Genomic DNA, 21,481 nt, shown 5'->3' with positions numbered 1-21,481 from the left:
TCCCTTCATCCCTTTCAACTTCATTCTAGAAATGCGAGTTCTCTCCTTTTACCTGGCCTTAATGATCCTCCGTACATTTGATCGTCATATAGAAAAACTTCTCTGCACATTTGAACTGTTTTGATGAAGTTTAAAGGCTCATCCTGCCGGTACATCTTATTTTATTCATCTGGATTTGCTCATATTTTTTTTACGTAGAATCACTTTGTTCTGGGCAGAGTGAACATGCAAAGAGCTGCTTTGTCTGAGGGAGTGTGTAAGTGACCCCTGACCTTTAAGCCTCTGTTATCTGTTTAGTGTGGCTAATGCCGCGGAGCACACCTGTTGTTTTCTTGACCAAAGCCACTTGAGCCTAAAGATCAGCCTGCGTAATTAAATCAGGTCGTCCCTGTCACCAGCCTGACCAATACCGCTAACAAGAAGCGAATGGATTTCAAACTGGTGTTGATCTGTCATAAACAAAGAGTGTTGCTTAAATAATGGATTACAGAGAGTGTACTGATTATCTAAAGGCCTGGGAGATAAAGAAAACAGGATTTGGTGAATTTATTTTGCAGTCATTTCCTTTATTTCCCACATTTTCATTTATTGGCAAAGCAAATGGTTTTCAACACGTAGAAAACATTTGATGGCACTTAAGTGTGCATGACAAGGCCACCAGGACAAGATCGACAATGCCTCACATTACTAAAAATAGAGATTACAATTAAAAAACTATATTTGTTCTTGACGGTTACACTTGAGAACGGACAGTGACACTACACAAGTGATGGGTCTAATGTGTTACACTTTCTGTCAAATCACACGTAAAGATGCATCACAACATAAAGCTAAGAGTATTTTCCAGACCATTTAAATATCATTCAAATGAAAAGAAGGCAAGACAAAAAAGCACTGTGATAGACTCCTTAGTATCACCGGTATCCAAGAATGAAGCTTTACCACCGAAGGCTGCAAAATCAACAGTAGTGCTTCTACCATACAATAACTCACAGAACTACTACACGTAACAGGTAAAGTGCCATCTTTTTAATCCCCCTAACATGTCAGGGTAATAGGTTTGATTGGTGTTGGCTTTAAGCCCATTTCCTAGTTAAGGAATAGACATAACATGAGCCAGACCCTTAATCTTTCCTCCCTTCCCATGCTGCACGCAACATCAACTCACATGTCAGCGGCCAATCGTCTGGACCCTGCCGTAGTAGCGTGAGTCTGAGAGTGGATTTTCATTACTTGAAAGCTGTGTGGGCGTCTGTGATGGGATGAAGATGTACAGTAAATGATGTCCTAGCACCGAAACCTGAGGGGAACTTGAACCTTAGAGGTGGGTGTATTGAATTGTTTAAGTACCTCTCAAATACCTTTCCTTGGAGAGTCGAAAAAAGAACATGTTTTACGCGCTGATGTTCAACGTAAAGCCCACGAAGCAGACAATAAAAAAATAAAATGCTGAATGGATGGAAACACAAGTGAGGCACAAAAGTTTTTAAGCATTAGGCAGGCGCTCCTGACACGTCTCCAAGGGTCGCTTGAACGCTCCCCTCCCAAACACTTCCACGTTGGCTGCAAGCCAGGAGATCACGTTCCCGGGGATGTAAGAGCTGCAGTTAGCCATGGACTGGATCTCCACCGGCTTCAGGACGCGGTCCCAAATGTTCACCTGACTCAGCTCGCCCACGAAGGCCTGTCCGGCATCAAAGCGCCCGCCCACCACGTCCTGTAGGGGTGATAAACAGCGGGATGGTAATTAAAAAGCATCGACACTGTAAGGAGGAAGCACCCGGTGGGAGTGGAGTCATTAAACTTTATGGTTTATTGAGCATATAGATGACGTTCAGGGCCTCACCACGTTCATCCTCTGGGTAAAGTGGGCAACCGTTACAAGAGAAATTTAGAGACCACTCCTAATTTTTCAGTGGTCTCTTAATTTTTCCCAGGGCTGTGTATTTGATTGGATTTGTTGCTTTTCACTCATTGTATTGTATTGTAAAATACGATCATAATACTAAGCATATTTTATTCTTAATTCGGATTATAATTGACGTTGTGTGCAGACTGTCTGTGTCTGATGAATGACAGTTCAACAGTGAGAGAACACTACCATCTGATGTTGTTTATGCACAGCACACATAAAGTTTCATTCAAGTGACCTTCTCGTCAACCATGTGTGAGTCTATTGTGTTAGAGCTTGTTGAAACCAGTTTTGATCTGGAAATAATTCAACATTTTATGAACAATTCAGGACAAATGCTCTCCCTTTGCAGAAATCACAAGGTTGAGCTGTTTTTCTTTCCATGTAATGTGTAAGAAATCCTCTGATCGTACTCAGTCCCTCTGCAGAGGCGTTGTTATATTCTCCTTCTTTTATAAATATATAAAGACATTTTGTTTAAATGACTTGTTTCAGATTTCCATCGAAGTTGCAGGAAACTACATTTATGTAAACAAAAAGAAAAAATGAGATACCTGTTCTTCAGTATTTTCAAATTACGCTACTTTATACTTTTACTCCTCTACATTTCGTTGGCAAATGTTTCCAATTCCAAATAAAAATCAACTAGTATATTATCATATATTACTACAGATTGAGCTACCCAGTAGTATGCATTTAAATAATCTCCGTTTTTACCAAGTGCAACACTGAAAAGATGAACTCATTCATGCATCAATAATGTTTAAATGGGCTATTCTGCATAACGAGTGATTTTAACGTTGGTACTTATGCAGGAATTTGACTTGTAAGTGCGTTTTTTTACACTGTATTATTGCTACTTCTACTTAAGTAAATAATCTGAGTAATTCTTCCACATGTCCTATAATAGGAAAGGTTTCAAACACTGGTTTAATTTCCACAGAAGGTTTATCCTTCTTTTAATAATGCACATATTTCTCAGCATCAATGGGCAATGATTTGTATTTCTATTATCTTGTTAATTATTTTGTCATGCTAACCTGTCACTGTAATATTTCTGCTGCTTCAGGTGTTGTTGATATTCAATCTGCAGTTAGCAAAGGTATTCCAAAAATAACTCTTAACAGAACTGCTTGACATCACACCAAGAAGTGTTTGACCTGTGAGACGGTGAGAGGTGGTGCTCCATCATCAGAGGTGAGGCCCTTCCAGGTGAGTGCCTGCTATATTTGATCCCCACAAAGGACCTGGAATAGTAGATATTTGCTGCACTATCTTACCTGCTCCTGCCCCAGGATGATGACCCCCCCGGGTTTGATCGGGTGCCAGGCTGCCAGGTTGTCCCCGCTTCCCAGCTTGCCTCCGTCTTGGTAGGCGTCCCATTGGCCGTCCCGTGTGGTCCAGGCGATGCAGATGTGGTGCCACTTCCCATCCCGTACCTCCAAAGGTAGCTGGGCGACCTAGGGATAAAAAATCTAAGCAATTAGCTGTGGTCAGCATACATAAAACCACATTAGGCAAGAAAGAAGCAAGAAGTTCTGCTTTATGTAAAACATTTGGATTAATCCAACTCCTTTTTAACAATCTGAGAATTTGGGAAATGGGAAAAGGGGCCACTAGATCAATATAATTGGAACCACTAGGTCTTTAATCATAAACAATGCATAATAATAAATAGGCTTGTTATTTCCTGTCAAATATGGGGTTGAAAGTATCTGACATGTGAATGCAGTGGAGTATTAGATGATGTTTGACCTTGAACTGTATTGAAAATAAGTATAAAATGGAAATACTCAAGAAAAAACTTTGCTTGAGTTCAGTTTTCTTGATGGTGTAAGGTGGATATGAAAGGAAACATTAAACAGAACAATAACAAACCTTGGAGAGTGTTACTGATGAATAGTGATGGATATGTGCTTTCTAATCCGCAGATGCAATGCAGTGCAACTTAGCTGTGTTTTTCCTCCATAAAACCAAGTGTAAAGTATGGCTGCTGGTTGGCTTGCCTTGTCATTGATGAGCAGCTCTATCGGGTTATTGCCCCACTCGATCAGCACAATCTCGTTAGCCTGGCCCGGCACACCATAGGAGAAGGGCGTCCCGATGCCAGGACTGGCGCTGGACTTGATCCACATGCAGAGCGTGAAAGCGTACATCTCCGGGAGGGTCTTGGTGACGCGGCCGTACAGGTAGTTGGTCCGCTGGGGGAGGGACAGCTTAAACTGCTCTGGGGACTTGAAGTCTCCCCCTCCTGTAATGAGACAGAGAGACATAGTGGGAAAGGTGAGAGGGGACACATGAGTTGTTTCATAAAAAAAACATACAGGAATCAACAAAATTAGAAACACTTCTGCTGATCAGTGCAATAAAAACACAAAGGAAGAACGCCTAAAAATCAAATCAACTTCAGCAAGCAGACATCTACATCCAACAGGCTCAAAAATAAGGACTGAAATAAACAAAAACTAGGACATGGTGCAGTAGAATTATCACCATTATTTCTATTAGCTTCAATATGATTATGGCAGTAGAATACAGATGTTTATTGAACTTGTATTCATGTAATTATTGCACCCAGATAAGAGCATTTATTCCATCTTAAAAACATAGTTATTCCACAAGTAGAAATATCAGTATCACATGCAAGTTTAATGTGATATTAAACTAAAATAGGAACTTTTATCGCACTAGAATATATTGCATTTATTGCACATGATTTATAGTAAGTATTGCAATAGAATAAGAACATTTATTGTACTAGAATACATTTAATTAGTGCACTAGACTAAGAAAATGTATTGCTCTAGAATACATTATTGCAGTAGCTCTTTGTTAGTTTGCCGTTGAACAGCTGCTTTCTTTTAATGACGTGCTAGGTAAGTTTGATAACGAGCCAAGTTGCTTCAACATGTTCATAGTTTCCTTGGAATGAATACAAGGGAAAAGCATCCCATCAGCCTCTTTATGTTGATACTCAGACGTAATGGAAAACCTCAACAAAAGTAGCTTTTATGTTAAAAACGTCTGTCACTTTGTCTCTGATTCATCAGACCCTCTTTTATTCCCCTGAGTGCCTTCCTCTGCCTCCTCTCCATTAGTGTAGTAGATGCTTTATTATATGCATTTTCCACCATGTACCATATTCCAGCTGACTCATCCTACCAGATCACCTCTAAACAACCTCGAATCTGGATTTTAGGATTTGAATTGAACCGTTTCCCTTCACCTTTCTCCAGCTCACTGATCCTGTCCACCAGAGCGCTCAGAGTGCTCTCCGTCTTCAGCCTGTAGGCGGCCGTGGCGTTGGACAGCATGCTCTTCTCCTCCTCCAGGGTGCTGACTTTCTTCAGGAGCTGCTTCTCCAGCTCCCCGAGGCGACGCTGCAGGAGGTCCCGGAGCTCGCTGGGGAACGACGCTCCCGATACGTTGGCCCGCAGCTGCTGTTGCTAAGGAAGGATGGACGGGACAACATGAGCAGGAAGAGCACACTGAGGATCATCAGGCCCCCACAGAGCTGCATAGACTTACATCAGCGCTCTATGATGGACCGGCCCAGGGTCAGGGTCAGGGTTGCATAAGGCTTTGGTTTTCCACTTGTGTGGTTTGATTAAACGTATTTGGACTTGGTTTGAGAATGAACTGTGGCACTTAACAATAAAATGGGAAGGTGATTTCTTGGACACACAAAATGTTTTTACACACATATTTGAACCCCAAATCTGTAGGTAGGTCCTCTGCCTTCTGTTGAATCAAATACATTTTCCCATCTTACACTGCACTGTAACTTTTAATCTTCTAATTTATTCTATTTCAGCTTGTTCAGATTTATATTTGTTGTAATTTCTCAGGTTTTAACTTTTAAAAATGTACCTAAGTATAATTTTAGAATGAGTTGCACTGCAACTTCATGCTTTTTGTTGAAATATGCTATACATATAAACTTGCCTTGCCTCGAAACCATATATTTATGAAGTCAAAACAGTTCCCTGTGTGCAGTATCACATAAAATCCCTCCAAATTCAGTGTCTATAGAGAGGCTTCAGACACTATACCTGATGACATCATACGTCTAGTTTTTCATTTTCACTAATACTTCTGGATTGTCTTATCCCACATTGGTCAGAAATGTTGCGTAATTAACCTTTAACACTGACAAAAATATAGCTCATCCTCGTGTTAGCACTTACATAGCAAACTCCCAGGAAACACAACGGGTCCTGCGTAAATGGAAGAGTAAAGCTTTCCAAATTGATTATTATTATCGTTCTCAGACAAACCTGTGATTTGAACAGCGTTAATTGATTCTCAAGAGTGCCATTAAGGTGCCAAGTTTAACGGCAGCAGTGAATAGACAAGGTGAGGTAATCCTATAATTCCTAGAAGTCAAACTGTTTTTTACGCATGGCTTTGGCACAGAGGCTTGCATTGCGCATTTCCTTACCTCCAAATTTTCCAACCGGTCCTTCAGCCCTTGCATGGTTTTCCCGAGACTGTCGATGGAGTCATTTGGATCCCTGGGAACATCCCCCATTGTGTTTTGCTTCTCTTTCCCCCAGGAAGCCCCCTTGTCGTACTTCCTATCGTCGGTGGTTGAGGCACAGAGGGACAGCTTGGTGGTGAGCTCGTTGATGGTGCCTATCTGTTTGGAAATCGTTTCTTTCTGCTGTAGAATTGTCTCTCGGAGCTGCATGACGGTGTTTCTGAGTTCCTCTTCCTGGCCCCCCACGTTTAGCTCGGGTAACAATGTCACCGGGCAGGTGGGATCTCCGCTGAGGGGAATTGCGCGGCAGATGTACCGCTTTCCATCGTCCAACTGTCCATTAGTGGCTAACTGAGCGCAGCCCAGCGCACACAAACACAGCAATCCGCACAAGAGTAAAAACATACCGGCAGAGTTAGAATAAAAGTGAAAGACAAACCTTAAACCCTCTCTAAAAACACCCACTGGTTAGTTTAGTGCGTAAAAGTGCAGGTTTACCCAAGAAACATCACGTAAAACTATCTGTACAAGGTAGCGCCATGCCTGAGCAGCAATAGGAAGATAGATCTGAGCAGAGAATCCGATCACGTAAGCCCGGTTAATGAGGCTTGTGTTAGGAACTATTTGTGGCTCTAACAGAGAGCACTGCGCGGTGCTGACCGGACAGCTCCTCTTAGGAAAGAGGATTACCAAAAAAAAAAGGTGTCTGTGGAGCTCTTGGATTGGCTGTAGTAGGCTGACGTCAGCACCTGGGTCAAACATTTGTTGGTTAATTTATTTGCAAAGTTAATTATTAAGCAATGCAGGAGTTTATTAATTACAACATTTAAGCTGACGGTGTGATACAACACAAATCAGTTCTCAGTTTGCTGTTTGTTTTGTTTATGTTTTATGTTCCCATAATTCATTCATTGTTGCATAGAGCAGTTTTTAATTCAACATTAAGTCAGAATTCTGAGAAAAAAGTCAAAATCCTGAGATTAAATCTAGAATTTTAAAGTCTGAACTAAAACAAATAACACCTTCAGTGCTACTTCAAATGTCTTTACACATGTGGCTCTAATTCTCTTGCGTATAACATCTCACAGTTTTATAAGAAACATGCCTGTGAATCACTAGTGTTATGTTTTCATTAAAGGACCAACGTTAAATCGATATTGTCATAACATGCCTACTCTTTCTTTCTCTCCAAAACACTCAAATCAACTGAGGATTGGGCAGAAAAACTGCCAACAGGGGGTCAGTTCACTAGACAAAATGTGATGCAGTGCCCTCTAACCTGTCAAAAAACAATTAAAAAATCCATCTAATTCCCACAGCTCTCAATTGGCTGCTCCACATGATGGTCTGGTTTCCATGTAAGAACGATATTCATCAAAATGTTGTATGAATTGAGTAAATGTCATGTAAGGTGGTACAAGAGTGTACCATAGTTTCATAACATCAAAATAAATTCTCATTTTGAGAAGGAAAAATGTATTCAACATTTCAGCTTAGTTTCAATTTCAGGCATCAATGTGGATTCAATACTTTCGTCTGATGATATTTGACTGTTGATTAAATCCAATTTGGCTGTCTGGGTGATGGAAAAACAAAGGAGTTTTTTAGTAACAATCAGAAAAGCAAGTGCACATATCCAAGCAGGTCATTAATACATGTTGTACCAAGATTCAAGACCACCACTTGCCCAGCCGTGAACAACATGAGAAATCGTTATGAATGCAGGTGAGTCCCTTCAATAAAGGAAGCGTTGAGGAAGAAACAGGATGTGGTGGTAAACAATTAGCCACAGCTGCCTGTCTGGCTGTGAAAGGTCAATAAAGCCCGGTGTGCAGACTGGAAGACATACCACTGTGCTTTGAACACCGCTCCAAATCACACTGTTATTCAGGGATCGTTCTTTTTAATGAGAGGAGAAACAGTTTGGTTTCATTCACTGACAACACAATGATAAATGTCGATGGTTAAAACACAGCAAGGATTTCAGCTGCAGGACTTCTTTTTTGCTCTAAATGAATGATCAGATAAAGACGCTTCCACTCAAGTGATCACATAGAAAAGTTTGTTACTAGGTTACTATCCCTACAGGCAGCTTCAGACCAACGTCAATGCACCACATCAGCATCATGTCAACAAAAAAAAACACATCTGCAAAATCAGACGGGTTTAACAAGTTTGTGCCTTCCAGAATGGAAAGCCTATTTCAGTAGCTTCTCATTCCCCTGAAAATAATGGGTTTTTTCCAGTGGTGGATGAAGTAAAAGTAGGAATTAATAAACACATTTTAAACCGAGCAGGATTCGGGCCACATCTAGAAGGTCATGAAGTAAACTTGGGGTGTTGAGATCAAAGTATTAAGAACATAAAGAAGAAAAACAGTTCAGTTTTATATGAAATATTTGGATAAACTGAGTGTTTCAGAGGGGAAGTATCCCTTTGTTGGAACTGATCTAAAATAATGACAAGTGGCCCAAAATGGACACCAATTTTCATGAGACGTCATAAGCCAAACATGATTGGAACAAGTAGTCCTAAATCTTAAAAGTATATTTATATTTAATAAGCAAGTAGTATCTTAATTTCACCTTTTTAAATTACATTAAATGTCCATTTTTAGACACTTTTATCCAACTTACATTCATTCAGTGCTGTAGACGATCCCCACAGGGGCAGTGTCTTGCCCAAGGACACAACGACATGCTGACTGCAGTGGGGATTGAAGTAGGGATGCGAAAATCAGCGCACTCACTCACTGAGCCACACCCTACCCTGTGTAATGTTAAATATTCAGTTGACAGTAAATACATCTGACAAATAAAGAAGCAGAGTTTAGGTTGAATATTTCCACCTGTAATGTATTGGAAAATATGTATAAAGTAGCAAAAATTGGAAATGTTGAACTGAAGTACTTTGATGAATAGTCTTGCTGTTAGTTTAAGTGGTTTGGAAAGGAAAATGTAAAAGGAAAAATAAAAAATGTGAAGGACTTAGGCTGACTTCTCTGATAAATGGTATTTGGATCACTTCAAATTTGCAAATTCAATACTTTGATCAGATTCATTTTAAGCAGATTTGTTGTAAAGCATGTTTGGTCATAAATGATATGACTTGTATGTGACAGGACAACTTCCCAACAAATGTAAATAGAAGCTATATTAAAGACAAAATACAGGGAAAGATTTATGAGAATATCACAGCAGAGGTTTAAGGTGATGTGAGTGGATGAAGGAAGACAGAAATAGGGCAAGCAGGATCTTGCTGTGCTGTTTGAGCATCAGAACGTTCAGTTTGCTGTACACAGGGTTTTGTAGCTTTGCAAAACCGGTGCAACACCAATTATCATCATGGGTAACAAAATCTGCCTCAGTTAAACCCAGAATGTTTACTTTGACATCACATCTTCTTTCTGCTACCGAGGTGAGAAAGACAAAAGGTATCTGCCAGTCCAATCTCAACTCATGATGATTAAATCACCTCATAACAATACTAACAACAAGCATATTCACAAAGCATGGAAGGCTGACTAAACTGAGTCTTTTCACAGATGTTTATCTGGCAGGTTTACAGAGAATATGTCCTCTTATTCTGCAGACCTCATGGATGGAAAGAGTGAATCTGGACGCAGAGCTTGAATAGATTTCCAGGGTATTGTTGAGGATTCAAGCTCAAGGAAAGTGCACTTTTTTTTCTATATGAGAAATAATAATGCAGGGGTGATCAGGCTTCACCATAAGGGTACATCAGTAGCTGGAGAAGAGCACTGGGGAAAAAAACACACACACAAATCTAATGGAAACATGAGTGGTTTCTGGAAAGCGGGAACTATAGCGTGTCATCCACTCTCAGGATAAAGCCCCTGTTACACAAAAAAACCTTGCTAATGAAACGAACAGGACAGTGCAATAAGCCTGAGACAAATATCTTTTAGCAGATCCTTATTACTCAGGGAACAGAGAGCGAGGGGGAGAATGAGAATGTCACATTATATGTCAAATTATCTTGTACATTTGGATGACATTAACTGAAAGGGACATCTCATACTGCAGTATTTCACCGGTGGGTTCACTCTATGGAAAGAGGAGGTTGTGAATTAGAGAAATATCAATCAAACCCATTAGTAATGAATACAGTCAGGACACAGGACATGATAAATAATGACCATCTTTCAACCTGACTTCATTATTTGCAAAGCTATGGAAACAACCATAGTGTAAAAGAAAGAACATCACATCTGTATGCCTTTTGCACATTCATTTGAATCCATAAAAGCATCTTAATATAATGTCAATGAACAACCTTTAAATGATCGTGAAAGGTAATATACTCTAATTTGCCCAGAGATCTACAGTATGTAAACCAGATAAAGCCATTGCAAAATGTTCTTTGGCACCCATCATCTTAATGTTTTCCAACATTAATAAAAGAACAACAAGATGTACAAAAAAAAGGATCAATAATTGACCACGGCTATGACCTATTATTTCCTAAGCCATAACCTTACAACATATTTAAAAACACAGTCTCTGGTGTTTTATTATAAACCTGTTCATTTTGAGGGGGTTTACCCACTTTCCTACATTGGACTGCCATCTTGTGGACAAACCATGCTAACTAATACAACAAGAAATGATTTAAAACAGTGAATAAAGTACCTTTATTCCAAGGGAATGTTGTGGCAGGAACATCAGAGTTATTCATGCATACGTTTTTATCGAGCTTTATTTCCAACTCCTCAGTTTCAGTTCTTTAAGGTTGCCAGGTTATGAAATATCCCTCTAAATTGGCAATTGCATGGCGTTAAAGCTCTTTAATTTATTAAAATGGATGAATAATGAATCCTATAATACATTTCTGACTTAAAACAGGGGTTTACTAAAAATTAAATCAGACCGATAAACCACACTGTCCATGGAAGTGACTGTGCGCAGGTACCCGCAAATGTACCTCTTCTGCAAACAACGCGGGGAGCCAGAAGACCATCGAAAATGATGGTCATATAACCACTGATTGCATTGTGTATCGTTCCGATGGTACTAGAAAGAAAACGTAAGACCAAGAAAACCTATTTTCACAAAGTTGTCGATCATTTTTATCACTTCCTTGACTATGAATATGGCAATACAAAATCACAACAGTTGTATTCCTTCATAGAGGAAAATGCATAGGGAAACTTTGATGCACAATACGCGGAGCGATACCACACATCTTTGCTAGGCGCCGCAAACCCTCTACAGCAGTGTGAGCGCGGCGGATACCGAGCGACGGTTTCCTGTCTGTGGTGTTGGGTGAGTGCAACATTTTCGCTTTTTTGTATAGAATGAGACAAAATAGTAGGAGTTTTTAATAGCCTAATGTGAACTGATAACTTTAAACCCGGTTTTCTCTGAGAAAATGTGCTTTCTCCCTCTGGTTTGTGTTTATTCCCTCCTTTAAGTTTCAGAGCAACGGGCGCTTTCTTTCTTTGGGAAAGCTAGCTTATTAGCTCGCGGTTGCTAACGTGTTCTGCAGATAATTATCAAATGTGCATTTGTTGGCTTCACTGAGTGGATGCATTAGAGTGTTACGCCTCTTAATAATAGAGTAGTTTTCACTTTGCACCTAAAAACAGTTTTTAATTCACAAATACGATCGGGGGATACAAAAGTCGTGCTAACCTGTGCCTGTGATGATGTCATCAATGTGCGTCCGTTAAGTGGCATGTTTGGATATGTTACATGGTATGTTTTGCTTGTCAAACGCTGACGTTTTATTGTAACAAATGAGATGTTTCCTTACTTTTTCAGCATACATTTTATATCTGAAGTTACATTAAGTAGTCATACTTAGTCAACTCTATTGTCAATTTCTGTGTACATGTGTGATACAAACAGTGATGGAAATGTCGTCTCTCACCGTCCCAAAGAATACAGCTATATTCATATACATATACCTATATATTTATACATATACACACCTGAACAACCAACATTATGTATGGGTATACTATGAATATATAGACACATATTTCTTCTTAGTGAGATTGTATATTGTAGAGTATTCCACTTATTCAATATTTTTGTTGTATTGTGTATTATTCAGATACTCTAGTGATATGTGTCCTTTATGAGACACATATATACATATACACAAATTAATAATGGTATAAATAAGTCAAATTTAGGAAAGTGGGTCTCATTATTCCCTCTTTTTCCCCCACAGTGTACATGCTATCTCTCTAAGATCTGTGCAGACTGCTGTCTGCCCATTCCCCGCTTCAGCCCTGTCGGTCCCATCGGCCACCATGGCCTTTGTGCCGGCGCCCAGCCCCACTGTGGTGGACCAGACCACACTGATGAAGAAGTACCTGCAGTTTGTGGCAGCACTCACAGACGCCAACACACGTGAGTCTATAGACCCCTACACTGTATTCGTGTTCGTGATGTCTAAAAAATGATTCAGTTACTTACTAAATCTATCCGTGTTTAAACAGATTAAATGTATCGAGTGCAGGAACCTCGGTTCCTGCATATTGCTGTTAGCCAAATAAATGAGGGTGTAGGAGAGGTACTTGTGCACAGCAGGGGCGATGTGATGAGAGCGATGTTCTTTAGTCCAGTCAGAGGTACGTGTGTCTGAGAGAGCGCTTGTCAGAGTAAGTATGAGTAAATGTGAGTGTGGGTGTGATGTACCTCTTGAACCACCTGGATGCTGTAAGCCAAACTGATAAGATCTGAGCGTCCCTGCTGAGCACAAGGACATGGCCATGAACATTTAGACTGCATCTTTAAGCAAGTTTGATTGATGGCTACGTTTCTGTCCTTCAACTCCCAGCCGATGAAACAAAGCTGAAGATGATGCAAGAGGTCAGCGAGAACTTTGAGGTAAGTCTGATGAATGTTGTATCTCTTTTGATGGGTTTTAAGACGTTTTGTGGAGTTCATTCAAGTGGGGATGTTTTTGACCTTGGAAAAAGTGTTTCATGCAACAGCCCGCAGCAGCAAAGAACAGTCTTTGATGAAGTTTTGCACGTTGCCTACACAGGACTGCGGGATCCACCGAGTAACTACGTGATATAAAATGTCTTAAACTTTTAATTTCAGAATGTGACATCCTCGCCTCAGTACTCCACCTTCTTGGAGCACATCATCCCTCGCTTCCTCACGTTCCTGCAGGACGGAGAGGTGCAGTTCCTCCAAGAGAAACCTACACAGGTGTGTGAAGCTTTAGTCTGGAGTTTGGTAGAAGCATCACTGTAGGTGTGGACTGCTTGCTGTGATTATAATGTCAAACTCCCACTTCTGAGTTAACCAGTTACTTTGATCATATTATTATGGTATCAGTTTGTGCACATTTGGATCGTCTGCTTGAAGAAATTGTCTCTTTTTTTTTTCAGCAATTGCGGAAGCTGGTGCTGGAAATCATCCACCGTATTCCTACCAATGAACACCTTCGACCGCACACCAAAAACATCCTGTCTGTGATGTTCCGCTTCCTGGAGGTATGAGTCCGATTCTCCTACAACAGAACATCTTATCATGTTGCATCAATCAGTTATTTAAATCCATGTTTTTACTGCTTATTTTGGATTTGATTAGAAGCATTATTTGTCGTTATGCAGGTAAAATGAAAATAGATAGAAAGCTTCTCCTTTTTAAGGTGCCATCAAAATTCAGAATAGACAACATACAACAACAAAGACACATACACTGACCGGCCAAAAAAAAAGGTGCTATGATCTGGGGTTGCTGCAGTTGGTCTGGTCTAGGTTCAGCAATGTGCCCAAAGAATGAGGTCAGCTGACTACCTGAATATACTGAAGGACCAGGTTATTCCATCAATGGATTTCTTCTTCCCTGATGGCACGGGCATGTTCCAAGATGACAATGCCAGGATCCATCGGGCTCAGATTGTGAAAGAGTGGTTCAGGGAGCATGAGACATCATTTTCACACATGGATTGGCCCCCACAGAGTCCAGACCTGAACCCGATTGAGAGTCTTTGGGATGTGCTGGAGAAGACTTTGCGCAGTGGTCCGAATCTCCCGTCATCAATACGAGATCTTGGCGAAAAATGAATGCAAGACAGAAATAAATGCTGTGACGTTGCAGAAGCTTGTGGAAACGATGCCACAGCGAATGCGTGCCGTAATCAAAGCTAAAGGCGGTCCAACGAATATTAGAGTGTGTGACCTTTTTTTTGGCCGGGCAGTGAATTAACATACATACATACATTTGCCCAACTTCGTAAACATTAATCAGCTTCTAATGTTCAGTAAATGCATATAAAGTCCTGGAAAACACGTGTTAACTACTACCCCAAATCTTCCACGTACATGTGGTGGGAATCATTGTCTTTAGTAGCATTTTCCAAACAATTATCTCAGCTTGGGTTCATTTTTCTGGTCTGGTAGATGAGATGATGTGATTTCACTTTGATCTGAAATATTTTTGCAGTTATTCTAAAGATACAGCAGGTTTTTCTGTGGCTCTCTCACATTCATGCTGGTTTTTCTTCACAGATTGAGAGTGAGGAGAATGTGCTGATATGCCTCCGCATCATCATCGAGCTTCACAAACAGTTCCGCCCGCCCATCTCTCAGGAGGTGAGAATCTCAGCGTGATGCCGGCAGAAAAAGTGACTTGTGATATAGATAAATCCGTCCTCAAATCGTGTCTCTGTGTTGGGGTTTAGTTCTTATCAATGTTTCTGTGATGCTTCAGAAGAGTCAATATCAATGATTGGTTCCCTCTCTTTCATCCTAAAAACAAATAGACACATTTGAACATTTTCTTGAAGCCTTGGTTTGACACGTTTCCCATAATCCTCTCTTCTCAGATTCACCACTTTCTGGACTTTGTGAAGCAGATTTACAAAGACCTTCCCAAAGTGGTTGTAAGTACAGCCTTCTTTGCCGGTTTCAAGTGTTTGGTTCTGTGATTTAAAGCCGTATATTTTCCATTTTATCCAGTTTTTGTTGCCTCTGTTACACCAAACCCTAGCCAGATTGTTTTCTCTCCATTTATGCAGAAAAAGGATGGTACATTTTGACAATTATACCAGCTGTAAGAATATTTTTTAACGGACATATTTCTTATACAAAATGAACTGAATGCAACCTTTAAATTTCATTGAACTCGGTTCTGCTTATTGCTGTTAGCCAAATAAATGAGGGTGTAGGAGAGGTGCTCAGCAGGGGCGATGTGATGAGAGCGATGTTCTTTAGTCCAGTCAGAGGTACGTGTGTCTGAGAGAGCGCTTGTCAGAGTAAGTATGAGTAAATGTGAGTGTGGGTGTGATGTACCTTTTGAACCACCTGGATGCTGTAAGCCAAACTGATAAGATCTGAGCGTCCCTGCTGAGCACATTGACATTCAAACTGATGTTTAGTGTCTTTTGTTTCCTCTAACCACAGTTTTTCTCTGCTCCTCTCAGACCAGGTACTTTGAGAGCCCGCAGGTGATAGCGGAGAACACTGTCCCCTCCCCTGAAATGGTCGGGATGATCACGTCGGTGTTGGTCAAGACGGCACCTGAGAGGGAAGACAGCGAAACACGAACAGTAAGAGTTTCTATCTCCCATAAATCCATGCTGCTTACTTTTATCAGTACAGTCTGCAACCACCGGATGGGAGCAGAGCACCACGGCAGATCAGAAATCCCTTCCTCGTCCAACAGTAGAGACATGTACAAATCTGTGACATTTTGTAATGGAAAGAACTGACGAAGATTAAACCTGAATACTCTCTAAAACTTCAACTTGTTTACCTCTTTGTCACTGTGTACATACCTGTCTTTATTCGAGGGTTTCAGATGTCGAAGCAGGTAGCATTCAGTCTTCCTCACGGTGTTTCTCTCCTTGTTTCTGCCTCCAGCACACCATCATCCCACGGGGGTCTCTGTCCCTCAAAGTGCTGGCTGAGCTGCCCATCATCGTGGTGCTGATGTATCAGGTAAGAGACATTAAAACCTCTCTTAAGTATGACTTTAAAACAGTTATGGGATGTATTTCTTCAGTTGTAACCATGCTTGTGTATTAAAACAAAGCCTGTGTTTATCCTCAGCTTTACAAACTGAACATTCACAATGTGGTGTCGGAGTTCGTGCCCCTCATCATGAACACCATCATGCTGCAGGTGTCTCCTCAGGCCAGGTAAGACGACTCTCCGTGTCTTGCGTTTTAAAACTTGAAATGTCCCTTTACAGCCATCAAAAAGCTTACATAGAATGACTCTGAGTCCTCCATCTTTTCTTTACTACTAACTTTCTTGTTGCTGAACAAAGCTCGAGTTAAAATCAATTTTCGGGAAGTTAAAAATGTGGAAATTGGCTAAGCAGCAGGAGGTAAAGCTTTCGGGGTTGGTGGAGTGTGAAGCATTCGAAACACGACAGAAATGGAGTTCATCAGCGAAAAACTCCTCAGCCGTCTCAGATACAAATCCCATATGTAGACCCACCTCTGTAATCCCCACCCACTGCAGGTAGACGCCATCAGGAGTGCCTTCTATGGGACTGAATGAGCTTAATGTGTACATTGTTTCCTCCGCAGGCAACACAAGCTTTACAACAAGGAGCTGTACGCAGACTTCATCGCTGCACAGATCAAGACTCTGTCCTTCCTGGCCTACATCATCCGCATCTACCAGGTACACCGGCTGGATTTGAGTTTCCACTATTAACAGTGTTGGGAAGGTGACTTTTAAAATGTAGGTTACAGATTAGTAGTTACCCTGTTGAAAATGTAACTTACTAATGTTTAGATAAAGCTGAAAAGTCCTAAACAATTATCAACACCGATTACTAATAATAATAAGCTTTATATAGCACCTTTCATGCTTGCCGCAGCCCAAAGTGCTTTACAGAGTATCACAATAAAAATGGAGAAACATAATTAAAGACAAACTGAAAGAGTTATATCATGAAACAATAAAACAGGAACAGTGAAACTACTAAAGTTACAATTACCCCAAATAAAAAAACAAGGTCTTTAATTTACTTCCAATAAATTCCAATTACTGTCCAACGTGTATTAATAGTTCTGCAGTATAACTGGACTTAAGATTGGATCATTTAATTTACAATCTTACAATAACCAAAACGAATCAGCAGTATGCAGATCACCAAAAAACAAACACTGACCGCAGCAAAGGAAACCCGAACCCGAACCTCAAACCAAGTCCCGTTCAGGTCCACCCCCTGCTGCGTGGTGACAGAACTACAAATAAGGCTCGGTACTGTTCATACGTTTGTTGAATCTTCTCTTGCATCATCTCACCAGTATCCTCCAACTTGTAATACATACACATCATTTTAAAATTCACGTTTTCTTGTAGCATCGTCTCGTCAAAACCCCCAGAATATAAATAAGTGGATGTTTCGTTAATCAAACGGTGATTGACAGGAAGCAGAGTGTATTATAAAGACACCGGCGCTCGGAAGAATAAAGATAAAGGAAGACAATTAGGAAATGAAATGTTTATTTACTTTCATATGTAGTTTTTCAGACGGCACCAGAATGGAAGCACAAATAACTTCCTCTGAAGATAAAGAGTGAAGACAGTCAAACTCAGTTAATACCAGAAATAATTCCATTCTGGGATTTAGTGAACAGTTGTTTGTGTTCTTATTGACCCCCTGTCCGTGCAAATGAAATGAAAAAGATATCAAAATATTGAATAACGGCTCAAACATTTGGCGCGATTGATGTTTCTTTAGCTCATGTCTCTGCTCTGTGTCTCTGATCAGGACCTGGTGGGGAAGTACTCCCAGCAGATGGTGAAGGGCATGCTGCAGCTGCTGACCAACTGCCCCTCCGAGACCGCCCACCTCCGCAAGGAACTGCTCATCGCCGCCAAGCACATCCTCACCACGGACCTACGCAGCCGTATGTACACACACACACACACACACACACACACACCTCACACACTGACAGAAAGAACAGAATAGGAAAACTAAAAGGCTAGAATGTTTGCACCCGTGACAAAATCGGCCATAAGCTTTATGTTCTTTAAAATGTATTCGTCCCATTTTCTTAAACCAAATATCTCAGAAAAGCTCGGCTGAAATATCTGTATATTTTCTTTAACTATTTCAGGAAAGCCTGGCAGAATTTCCTTGAAATAAAAACGATCAAATCAAACGTTTATTCTTTAAATATGGCAGTAACTTTGACTAAGACTCCAGGCTGCATTTGGTGGTCAGCGTCACTGTGAAGTTGCATAACGTCTCTTTTGCCACAACTTAGTAATTCACAATTATGCCAATTTCCCTCAAATGTCTGGTAGGATATGATCATACTTTTATGAGCTGTTGGACAGACATGTATTCAAACTGGGACTTGATTACTTGGCTAAGGCAAATGTCAGTGTGGCGGTAATTCTAGTTTTAATAGGAGTTTTTAATATCCTTACCGATCCCAATTAATTATGTCCAACACTTATTTTGTCTAACAGCTGGAGACATTTTAGGATAATATAGTTTAATATATTCCTCCTGGTCAAGACATAATCAGCCTACATTTTTTGTCCAGAATGTCAAACTCAATTTTGCACATCTCACACTGAAACACATTTCTTATTAGCTGTCAAACCGGCTGCAGAAAAAAACAATTTTTGATTCTGTGACCGAGCGCTGAGCGGTGGTGAGACTGAATGAAATGGAATAAAAGCTAAACCATCCATCAGGGGAATCTTGAGACAACGATAACACATTTTGGACAATTCTTCTACTTTATACCTTGAATTACTTCTGCGGCTCGCACCATTTTCAGTGGTTTGGATCAATTTCTACAAGAGATTTGACATTTGGGAGTTGCAGAAAACAGAGGAAACTGTCTAACCAGGAAGTGGCATCGATACAGTTACTGTTATATTTAATAAAACACATCTTTATCTTCATGCACGATTCTTATTCTTTCGTCTTAAAACCATTTATAGCAACAACGGTTTTAAAGATGCAGAATTAATCCAAATGCATTGAAATCGCAATATTCAAAACTTAGGAACCACAATATTTCGTAGTTAAAATACCATTTTGAAAGAAGTTGCATATAAATCTTGGCTTCTACAGACTTACTGAAGAAAACCGGTTTAGTAGAAACCCTTTGCAAATCAAATCGGGATCGAAATGTCATATTTTTCAATAATAAAGATGAGAAATTGATCAAAATATGCACCCTTTTGTGAAGAAAATCTCTCCCTCATTTCATTTTTGTCTCTCACCTAAAATAATGTAATAATGAACATCTACGTTTCTGTTTTTCAGAGTTTATTCCCTGCATGGACAAACTCTTCGATGAGTCCATCCTGATCGGCTCTGGTTACACCGCACGGGAGACTCTAAGGTGAGGGTTTCTCCATCATTTTGATCTGAACAGTGTCAGTACCTCTCTCTGTCTCGAGGTTGGTTCCTCAGCCAGGTGCATGTTAAGTGTCCCGGCATATTAATCAGACGTTTCTCCTTGCTGCTGGAAGCTCACCCGGAGCCTGCAGCACAGATCTCCCTGTCAATTTGTCACGTACACCTGCATCTCCGGAGGGCATGCTGACATCCCTCCTCAGGTCGATTTCAAAGCCTTGTTGACCCTCTTCAGATGCCAAACTGGCTCACCTCATCAACAAAATAGCTGTCATTTCACATTAGCGCTGAAATGGAAACACGGCAGTTGGCAGGACTATTAGTGTCAGTCATTAGCTCCCTTTCTCCTCCACATCTCCCTCTCAGTTTGTTGCATCCCAGAGCTGCTTTCCATATCTGTCAAACCTTTCCAGACATATCCTTTCCTAAAAACTTGTTTCTTTTTAGAAAATGTCAGGTCACTGGAGCAGTCTGTTCAGTTTTTAACTACCATTAAGTCATGAGGTATCATTAAGAAGGACATATTCTGCTCATTTTCAGGTTCATAGTTGTATATTGTCTCTCCTGTGACATGTCTCCATGCTTTAATGTTCAAAAAGCTCTTTATTTTTCGAGTTGCAAGTGACTGTTACTTAGGAACCTTTTAGCCTTTGCAGACCATTTACATGCACACAAACTTAAACAACACACTACAGGAAAGGGGAGACACAATAAACTGTGCTCTACGTCAGAGGTCGCGTTAACCGACAAATGTCCGTCATTGACGGATATTTTTTAGCTATGACGGAAAAATCTGAAGGCCGTCCGTCATTTTGACAGATTTTTACAATGATCATTACCAATAATAAACACAACAATAAAAATCACAATTGAAATACCAGGCAAGTTGTGACAGTTTTCTTACTCTGCATAAGCTTCATTGCCGACACCAACTTTCAATCTGAGCCGACGTTACGGCTGTTCTGGTGTTCAGTGGGTCGATACATTGTAGCCAGCTGCGCAAGTTCAGCTCCATCGCACTCAAAGCCATGCTCCGATTTAAAACCATTAGCGGTCTGTGCCATTAGCACAGTCTGAGATGTAGCCTATGGCTGCAGTAGTGTAGGCTATCTACCTGTTTCAGTGGGCTGTTTCCCCTTCTCAATCATCTGCAGAAAGCATGTGGGCGTAATTTTGCTATTTAAAAGAGATGCATTGAGTCGTTTGTGTCACTTCGCTGTCTCCTGTACCGCATGCAGAGGGATTTTCTCCCGATGAAGAGAGTGCTGGCAGGGTCGGGAAATCCCTCGTTCAGGGGCTCCTGTCGGCTACTCATCACTTCGCTAGGGGAAATGTTTCCCGATTTTAGAGCGTTGGCTGAGGTGGCGCTGGTTATCCCAGTGTCTAGTGTTGCAGCTGAGCGGGGGTTCAGCCTTCAAAATAAAATAAAAACCGCCACGAGAAGTCGTCTGTCGGAGGCAAAGGCGCAGCATTTAATGTCAATCGCCTCGGCAGCAGAATCCATTGACACTTTTGATTACACGCAGGCAAGCGCACTGTTCAAATCCATGCGGCCAAGAAGGAAAGTTTGAGCTGCTTGAGCTGTTTGTATTTTCACTATAATTGACTTCGTTCGGCTAAAATAGCCCATCGTTCTAAGGCACAGCCGCTATGTTTTCACAGCTGAAAAAGTTCTGATCGTCAGAAAAGAAATGCATAATAAATAATTATTATTAAAACACGCTTGTTCTGTGAATTATTTTTTTTATGACAATA

The 21,481-nt window shown here is 40.7% G+C and overlaps 2 protein-coding genes across 2 annotated transcripts in view; one reads left to right on the top strand and one right to left on the bottom strand.

The window, feature by feature from the left end:
- Positions 1 to 578: 578 nt before the first annotated feature.
- On the bottom strand, positions 579 to 7,017 carry nptx2b (neuronal pentraxin IIb). Its single transcript, XM_063893557.1, has 5 exons — positions 6,354 to 7,017; positions 5,139 to 5,358; positions 3,919 to 4,163; positions 3,193 to 3,372; positions 579 to 1,717 (listed from the first exon to the last, which is right to left on the bottom strand). Exons 1-5 carry the CDS (start codon positions 6,795 to 6,797, stop codon positions 1,487 to 1,489), a joined length of 1,320 nt encoding a protein of 439 aa, XP_063749627.1. The 5' UTR covers positions 6,798 to 7,017; the 3' UTR covers positions 579 to 1,486.
- Positions 7,018 to 11,642: 4,625 nt separating this feature from the next.
- Positions 11,643 to 21,481, top strand: part of trrap (transformation/transcription domain-associated protein) — a 92,410-nt gene continuing 82,571 nt past the window's right edge. The window contains 13 exon segments of the mRNA XM_063893640.1: positions 11,643 to 11,677; positions 12,591 to 12,772; positions 13,203 to 13,252; positions 13,472 to 13,582; positions 13,765 to 13,869; positions 14,890 to 14,973; positions 15,207 to 15,263; positions 15,804 to 15,929; positions 16,243 to 16,320; positions 16,432 to 16,520; positions 16,917 to 17,013; positions 18,113 to 18,251; positions 19,634 to 19,712. Of these exon segments, the coding sequence (XP_063749710.1) occupies positions 12,673 to 12,772; positions 13,203 to 13,252; positions 13,472 to 13,582; positions 13,765 to 13,869; positions 14,890 to 14,973; positions 15,207 to 15,263; positions 15,804 to 15,929; positions 16,243 to 16,320; positions 16,432 to 16,520; positions 16,917 to 17,013; positions 18,113 to 18,251; positions 19,634 to 19,712 (1,115 nt within the window). The 5' untranslated portion in view covers positions 11,643 to 11,677; positions 12,591 to 12,672.

Source organism: Eleginops maclovinus, chromosome 10 (genome assembly GCF_036324505.1).
Source record: "Eleginops maclovinus isolate JMC-PN-2008 ecotype Puerto Natales chromosome 10, JC_Emac_rtc_rv5, whole genome shotgun sequence".
Classification (NCBI taxonomy): Eukaryota; Metazoa; Chordata; class Actinopteri; order Perciformes; family Eleginopidae; genus Eleginops; species Eleginops maclovinus.
The sequence above is the reverse complement of the archived record's forward strand: the minus strand, read 5'-3'. Positions and strand labels throughout refer to the sequence as shown.